The sequence below is a fragment of the Hyla sarda genome, chromosome 6 (genome assembly GCF_029499605.1).
Source record: "Hyla sarda isolate aHylSar1 chromosome 6, aHylSar1.hap1, whole genome shotgun sequence".
Classification (NCBI taxonomy): domain Eukaryota; kingdom Metazoa; phylum Chordata; class Amphibia; order Anura; family Hylidae; genus Hyla; species Hyla sarda.
Window position 1 is genome coordinate 99,494,628 of NC_079194.1, and position 9,023 is coordinate 99,503,650.

At 39.5% G+C, this 9,023-nt stretch overlaps 1 protein-coding gene across 2 annotated transcripts in view; it reads left to right on the forward strand.

Moving 5' to 3' along the window:
- SNTN (sentan, cilia apical structure protein) overlaps positions 1–8,794 on the forward strand; it is a 31,760-nt gene extending 22,966 nt beyond the window's left edge. For both annotated transcript variants that reach the window (XM_056528285.1, XM_056528284.1), the window contains 3 exons: positions 3,774–3,814; positions 6,516–6,655; positions 7,704–8,794. In XM_056528285.1, coding sequence (XP_056384260.1) covers positions 3,774–3,814; positions 6,516–6,655; positions 7,704–7,862 — 340 coding nt within the window. In that variant the 3' untranslated portion in view covers positions 7,863–8,794. The remainder of the gene's footprint in view (positions 1–3,773; positions 3,815–6,515; positions 6,656–7,703) is intronic.
- The last annotated feature ends 229 nt before the right edge of the window (positions 8,795–9,023 follow it).

Consider the following 9,023-nt stretch of genomic DNA (forward strand, 5'->3'; position numbering starts at 1 on the left):
GCTTTGGTGATGTCCGGCATTAGCCAACGTTCCTGGCGGCAGCCGCTGGGACCACCCCGCTATGACCTGAGCGCGCGTCATAGAAGGGGAGCAGGACAAGGGCGTACATCCTTAAGAGGTTAAAGAGACTAATATCACCAATAACATCACCATATATGGGGCAAATATTTCCACCACACTTTGATCACTATCATTACTACCATATAGTGACTGGATAATATCACTATATTAATACTAAATAAGTGCCACTATACACAGACTAATATCCTTCCATACTGTGCCCATATAGTAGTGATCCTAGATCTACACATGCTCTGCAGACCATATAAGAGGTTACAGTGCAGTTACATCCAGTTGCTCACAGGTGATGTCTTCTTAGAGTTGTCCATTTTTCCTTTCTTCTTTATCTGATGAAGACCACCATGAAGACTTCTTCCAGCTCTGAGTCCACTATGCTATTGTATACAACCAGAAAAAAGTACATGTTGCAATGCATTTTCTTTATAGTGTAATTCCAGGGGTAACAGATTCTGCTTTACCACATACAGCAGAATCTGTATTTAGAATCCATTATCATGTGTGTTTTTACCCTTTTCAAAAGTAACAAAGTATTCATTAAACATAGTGTGAACCCAACCTAATTAACTGGCTGGAATGTTCAGGAAATACAATGCAGTACATTGCAAACTATGTATCTGTTTTCAACTATTTCTTGGTATAAAATCTGTCATGTTTGCAATGGAATCATAAACTAGAATCTAAAAATACACATCTTCCATTGTAAAGATGTATTCAACAGGATTAAATGGGCTGTCAGGATCAGGATTACAATGTACAGTGGGAAGGGAAAAATAGGAAAAATTTAAGAGATTTTTCATTATGGGACATGTATGTAAATAATTATATGAATGTTTAGGAGCAATGCTATAATGAAGGGTTTATCCAGGATTAGAAAAATAGAGTGGTGGATATCTTCTGCTAACAGTACCCCTGTTCTAGGTTGTGTGTGGTATTGCAGCTCAGTTCCATTAAAATGAATGGAACCAAGTTGTAATACCATACACAAGCTGAGGACATGTGTGGTGCTCTTTTGGAAGAAATTAGTTCTGTTTTTCTATTTCTGAATAACCCCTTCAGGGTTGTACATAATCAGTGTTTTTAGTTATTTATTCCAAAAATGTCAGTTTATTTGTTTTTGTATTTTTCTGTTTAGGTGTGTATTCACACACTAGTTTGTTCAGAGCAGTTTGCTATTCTACCTGGATAGGAAATAGTTAATGCTCTGAATGAATGAGAACTCGGGTTATTTAACCAGAGTTCTCCTGCATTCGGTTGCTGGTTATTCAGTGCAATACTATAATGTCTGTTAGTTTAATGCCACTATGGCTGTGCAAAATTATGACTATGCCTGCTTGAGCATTTACCTTGTATTTATCTTGTCATTTTATCTGGGTTTTTAACCATGGTTATATAGTATGCTCCTTGTATTTTAGTCTGTGTAACATTTCTCGGTTTTAGGAATATGTTTGTTCTTTCTGCTCTGTCTGTGTTCACACTGAGTCTTGCTTGTACCCTGTGCTCTGTATGTTATATTCCTGTTTGGTATTCTGGAGTCTATTCAGACTCATCTGTTTCTAGTCTAGTGTTTTATGTATTATATTTCCGTTTCCTACTGGGTCAGCATTTTGTCCACATGGTGGAGTGCGTCCGCTGGCCAGTAGCCTATTTGGCTTTATTATTAATGGCTCCTCCTTTTGAGGAGTGGGGTGTCCAGTTTGTTTGTTCGGTGTCCCAGTGTTGAACAGTGTCTTATGTTTCCTTATCAGTTTGCCTGTTTATATTCTGCCCTGTTAGTATTTGTATCCTGTTTGGTATATCGTTTTTTTCTAGTAGTTTTCTGTTTCTGTGATCGACTATGTATATTATGTGTTTTTACGCCACTGCACTTTAGCCAGGAAGGGACTGGCGCCCAGTTGTCAATCCGTCGTTTAGGAAGGATGGGCAAGTAGGCCGGGAGAGTCTTTTTAGGGTCAGTTAGGGCTCACTCTCCCTGTCCCCCAGTCTGTCATGACAAAAACAGTGTCACATCTGTACAGTGGTGCCTGGAAAAAGACAAACATATTTTCTGTACAGCCCCTTAATAACTTGTCTCTTTTCAAAGTGAATACAGAGATTTAGCTGAAAATCTATGGAAAGCATACTTTCATCATCTATTTTGTCCAATTTGTTTTGTCTTTTTACACATATAAACTATTGAGATTGTTGCCTTTAAAACAGTGCAAAAAAAAAAATCTAGAACTAATGGTGCCAAATGGGCATAATAATAGTGCCATATAGTGCTCATAATGAATTTGGCTACAGAGTGTTCAAATGAAACTGGTGTAATATGGTGTCACAGAGTCCCTATAAAATTGTGAACCATTGGCATGTACAAAACAATGCTCAAGCTCAGCAGGAGGTCACATGACATTCTCTTACCATGCACATCATCAAAGATCCTAAGAAAATACCTGGGTAACAAAATAAGTCTAAATGTGATTTCCAAAGACACAGAATATATTGAAAAAATGTTGACTGCCTGCAGCCACCACTAGGTGGAGCTTAGAAGTTTACTGCATACTTTTATACATAGAACTTAATAGTTGAACAGTATACAGTCATGTCTTTTCTGGCAGCATGGATATTCACTTTAATGCGTACCTGTCATAGTGAAAAAAAAAAAGAAAAAACATGAAATGTTACTCAGGACCCAATCCTGATCATGTGCATACAATTTTTATGTGTCTCGGACCTATATATCCAGAGATATGAGCATTTATCTGCTGGTGAGTAACTTTTTCATTGTGCAGGCTGGAGGGGGCGTGTCAGTCTGTCTCCCTCACAGGAGCAAGCCTGTGCAGTCAGCCAATCAGTTCTCTCTACTCTGTAACCCTTTCCTCTCTGGTTTTATGCTGTGTCATGTGTCAGAGGAAGATCCTTGGAGGTTGCCTGCAGTAATCAGAAGACATTATGGTGAATTCATAACTGGATAAAATGTATAAATATAAGAATAGATCTTTATAAAATTAGTGCAAGGATTTTTTAGATAAAAGTACAGCATTTTTATGAATACATGTTCTATCTGTTTTATCTTTTCCTAGTAAAGCTGGATGCTAATCAGCATAGCTGTCACTATGTGTGTCATTCATCTTTCACAGACTCCTGAATGTCTGATCAACTTCTTTGTCATTCAGGAGTCCGAGAAAGCTTTGACTATTTCAACATGCTGGGAGATGTAGTTTAGTGACAACTGAAGCTGCAATGTTTGTAAATAACTGTTAGAGCAGTGTTGCCTCCAGCTGTTGTAAAACTACAGCTCCCAGCATGTCCACACATCCTTTATCGGTAATTTTGCATACACAATAGAAATCTCCTATACTGGATACCGGTATACTTTACGGCCGGTATCCAGTATGCTGTAAAATCTAGACTAGTCTGTCTGGCTAAAAGACCCCTAGCGGTGGCTATTTTGAGCTTGAATTTCAGGTGAAAATTCAAATTTTTTTTAACAGGTGTATATTGTGAAATGTCATATTATAATAAGTCCTGCAATATATGAAAAGTTTTTAACAATGACAGTGCCTCTTTAAACCATGGGGATATGTGAGGACTATAGGTATTGAGACTTTAAAACTGGAGGACTCCCTTAATTAAACCAGCCCACATAAAGCTCTATGCATCGTGGTTTTTAACGCTTATTAACTTTTGTAAATATCTTTTGTATATTACTGTAGCAATGCAATTCCAATCTCCAAGCAACTTACCTCTATTAAAGGTAAGTCTACCACTTTTTATGCCATATGTCTAATGTCAACCAGGTTAATTTCTGTGCTGCAGTGATGTTGGTCAAACTTCGATAGTGAGGCATGTGTCCATTGATATATGTATGAAAGTGTTCTCCAATCACAACCAAAGCTGCATTCAGAATTCTGCTAACATTACATTTCTAGAGGTAAAAAAATAGTTTTTCAGGCTCCAGTGCAAAACCTATTCCTGGGTGTTTCCATGATGCTGTTACGCTGAGCGCTCCGGGTCCCCGCTCCTCCCCGGAGCGCTCGCAACTTCCTCGCATTTGCAGCGCCCCGGTCAGACCTGCTGACCGGGTGCGCTGCAATGTCTCTCTCAGCCGGGATGCGATTCGCGATGCGGGAGGCGCCCGCTTGCGATGCGCATCCCGGCTCCCATACCTGACTCGCTCCCCGTCGGTCTTGTCCCGGCGCGCGCGCGCCGGGTCTCTGCAATTTAAAGGGCCACTGCGCCACTGATTGACGCAGTAGGTTTAATTAGTGTGTTCACCTGTGCACTCCCTATTTATACATCACTCCCCCTGCACTCCCTTGCCGGATCTTGTTGCCATTGTGCCAGTGAAAGCGTTTCCTTGTGTGTTCCTAGCCTGTGTTCCAGACCTCCGGCCGTTGCCCCTGACTACGATCCTTGCTGCCTGCCCTGACCTTCTGCTACGTCCGACCTTGCTCTTGTCTACTCCCTTGTACCGTGCCTATCTTCAGCAGTCAGAGAGGTTGAGCCGTTGCTGGGGGATACGACCTGGTTGCTACCACCGCTGCAAGACCATCCCGCTTTGCGGCGGGCTCTGGTGAATACCAGTAGCAACTTAGAACCGGTCCACCAACACGGTCCACGCCAATCCCTCTCTGGCACAGAGGATCCACCTCCAGCCAGCCGAATTGTGACAGATGCTATGTCTAATACGATATATAGAATTTATATGCATTGCACTGTACAATACCTTCGTTTTTTTATATAACTTTTTTGATTCACACTGAAACAGCATTTTCCAATGTTTCATAAAATAAGCACCATAGCAAACAGTGCGAATGGCGAAGCCCCCTAAAGAATGCCATAGAACAGTAACCGTAAAATGATGCAAAAAAAACAGTATTGAGGACATTTATCATTGTTGTCTTTGGAAAGTGAGTATAGACGTCATTTATTTTTTATTTTTTTTTGCTTTGGTTTTGCTTATGTGTGACATATTTATCATACTATCAAGGAGGGGTTGATAAATATGACGCACATAAACAAAAAACAATATATCACTTAAGAACAGCATTTTGTATGTTTGCTTCTCTCCTCTTCGAAATGTTGCAGTTGCAACTTTTTTTGAGACTTTTTAAAAGTGCGACATTCACACTTCATATATATGTGACCACTACAAAGTGAAAACTGAAAGTTGCTTAGGTAAGGGTGTTTAGTACTTTGTGTGTAACCATAAAGTCGCAAAAAAGTGTAAGAGATAATGTCATTCTAAAAAGACTGAGAAGAAATGCAGTCCCAGATACTGTGCCAAAAATCTGTGCAAGGAACTCTACATTTAGGGCAATGTAAGATCCTGTTCGGGTGGAGGTCCGAAGTAGCAATGTTAAAGCCAAAGTACCATTTGGCATCAGTATAAAATAGGTTTCACATCACTGTTCATTAACCAGAGCAGATCCAACTTTCTGCCACCCATCCAGGATCTGGTCTCTCACATCCTTTACACCCAACCTGGTACCCCATTTAGAGAATATGGCACTTTGATCTATAGAAAATGGTCATCAAATACCGGTAAATGATAAATAGTAGATAAAGAAACCTTCGGGAAATGGTTGGGCTTGTAGTTCTTAGTATCTGTAACAGGGAGCCTGGAGAAGAGCCCGCCTCCCTGACTGTTCAGCAATTGCAGCCTGGACATTAAAACACTGCGTTTTTAGTCATGCAAACTGTATGATCGAGAACAATGGTATGTGTGCTCTCCTCTTTCCGGTGGATATTTAGAGCAGTCACCAGTTTTTCTACCGCAAAACTTGTGATAGATTTTCTTTGAGGGTATGTTCACATGGCAGAATGTGGACAGGAACATTTTGCATAGACATTGGTTTCAATGGGATTCTGCTGCACTGTTCACATGGTGGAATTTCCACAGAAATCCTGATTCCGGCATCCGCAAAAAGAATAGACTTGCCTGTTATTTTTGCAGATGTTGCTCGGAAATGCATCGCCATCTATGAGACGGCATATTTCCAACCAGTCCTAGCCCCTGCCGGATCGTGCAAATGTGCGGAATGTCTGCCCGTGTTTTCCGGATGGACATTCCACACATTTTATGCAGTGTGAACATGGACTAAGCATAACTGTTCACAAAGTAGCTTCATGTTTTTTATTATATATAGTGAAGCAGTAAGAGACATAAACAATTGCAAAAGTATAATACCCTTTTGTCTATTGTCCTTGTGCAAAAGGTTAAAAAAAAGTAAGTTACCTTTTAACCTTTCAACAAATAAAATATTTTCTTGTACAAATTGTGATGATTTAATGCACAGCACATTGAGTTTAGAGACATGAGTTCTTTGCATGGTGACTAAATTCTGCTGTACAATTAATAAAACTTGACTGACAGATTTTGTAAAAAAAAAAAACAATTCTGTGGCATGAAGCTGAAAATAGTTTCACATTGTCTCCTATTATCTTCTGTCTAGCTCTGGGGAAAGGCACTGAACTAGAGAAAGCCATTGCCACCGCCGTCCTTGTGTATAATTCATATGCAGACAATGATGGGAAAATTAGCAAGGCTGAAGTGAAAGATTTGTTGCTTACACAGTTCAAGAACTTTACACAGGTAATTAGGGGAGTATTGGAGTAATTAAAGGGAATCTGTCACATAGAAAATACTGTCTAATCTACAGACATCATGTTATAGAGCAGGAGGAGCTGATCATAATGATATATAGTGTTATGGGGAAAGATGTAAGATAACTTGTAATTTCTTCATGTAAAGCTGTGCTTATTGTGGGCTACGTTGTCATGTGGGTGGTCCTATTCAGTGATTGACAGCCCTCTATATGCACACTTATACACACATAGCTGTCAATCACTGACTAGGACCTCCCTTTTGACCACTTAGCACAGAATGAGCAGTGTTTTACTTGAATAAGTGTCAAATTGTACTGAATTATTTCACAAAAAAACAATATATCAATCCTCTTAGCGCCTCCTGATTAATAAAATGATACCTCCTGAATAGACTTCATTTTCAATGTGACAGGTTCTTATAATGTCCCTGTGAATAAAACACTAAACACAGCAATCAAGCAAGTGCTGGGGGATTTGCTATCATCCCTAAATGCTCCTGGGTCACAATACACCATGGGGGGAGATTTATCAAAACCTCTCCAGAGGAAAAGTTGCTGAGTTGCCCATAGCAACCAGTCATATCACTTCTTTCATTATTGAAAAGGCCTCTGAAAAATGAAAGAAGCGATCTGATAGGTTGCTATGGGCAACTTTTCTTCTGGACAGGTTTTGATAACTCTCCCCCATATGTAATGGGGCCTTCACCTACATCATACTACTTATTATAATGGTATCTTCTTATGGGAATTCTTCTTGTAATAAGAAATATCACCCATCTGTCGTGTCCTTCTTTACACACTTACTTCCATAAATACTCTGTACCCTAGGAATGATCCTTGTTAACACAATTAGTACGCAGGTCACTTTCTTTTACAAGATCAACACAGTCATCTCTTGCTGCAATCATTATTCACATTATTTGACTAGATTTTTTTTTTTAAATTACTTTCATTTTTATCAAAACAACTTACTTCAGATAAACATCATACTTTAGATAAAATAACGGCAATTCATTATATCTGTTTTTATAATAGGGTCAAGAAACAAAACCAAAGTACAAAGAGCTTGTGAAAGATTTAGAAGAAGATAGCAAAGGACAAATGGATTTTGAAGATGTCATGATTCTACTGCTCAGTGTGACTCTCATGTCTGACCTTTTTATTGAAATCCGACAAACAAAACATACCAAATAAAACTGAAAACTTGAGGCAACAACTCATCATGGCTACACCACCTCAGTCTCAAAGTCCCCTACCCCATATTCTTTTCCATCCCTTAATGTCCAAATATAGTGTTATGAAGGTATATCGGGCATAACTATTTCCATATGTAAGTTTTTTACTTAAATGTGCACTGTCAAATCCAAAAGACGTTTTATATGTTGTGACCTTTTGTAATATGGTTGTTTAAAGAACTTGAAAATTTAATCAAGAAAATGGCTCCTGAAAATCCCACCACTAGGAGTGCCCATACCTACTGGGACACTAACCAGTCCTGCAGCAGCATCTGGCTTGTCCATGAGTCATGGACAAGAGATGACTCATGGATAAGGCTGCAAGAGCAGATGCACCAATCACCTCCCACAACAACCAGGGAGGGACACGCCCCCTCCCACCACAAATAATTACCTCCCACCAGCACAGGGAGGGACGTAGCTATCACACTTCCTTCCATAGACATAAATGGAGGGGGCGTGATGGCTGTAGTTGCCAGTTATCCAGCACGGGACAAAGTTCCATGGGGTGCTGCAGTTATACATCTTGGATATCCTTTGAATAGGGGATAAGATGTTTTTGCCAGAGTACCCCTTTAACAGAACTGCGCTGTAATACCACACACAATCTGAGGACAGAAGAAGACATTAGCTCTGTTTTTCGAATCCTAAATAACCCCTTTAAGGGCTTATGCTAAAGACAGGACATCAGTATTAGGCTAAGTTCACACATTGTATAATAATGAAAAAGGTATAAGACAGGTATGAAAAGGAGCAGTTATTTTTAAATCTAATGTGTTATAATAAAGTCCATGGAAAAGTGTCTGTCATTTGTACACATTGCATAAAAACTGCTGTAATTTTAATGTTGAGTAGAACACATTATTAGATTTTATACCTATTTTATTGAAGTTTTTGGGGAAGATTTATCAAAACCTGTGCAAAGGAAAAGTTGCCCAGTTGCCCGTAACAACCAATCAGATCGCTTCTTTCGTTTTGCAGAGGCCTCAAAAAAATGAGAGAAGTGAGCCGATTGGTTGCTATGGGCAACTGGTCAACTTTTCCTCTGGACAAGTTTTGATAAATCTCCCCCTTTATGTTTTCATTGAAGGCTAGGTTCATATGTCCTAGTATTTTGCTC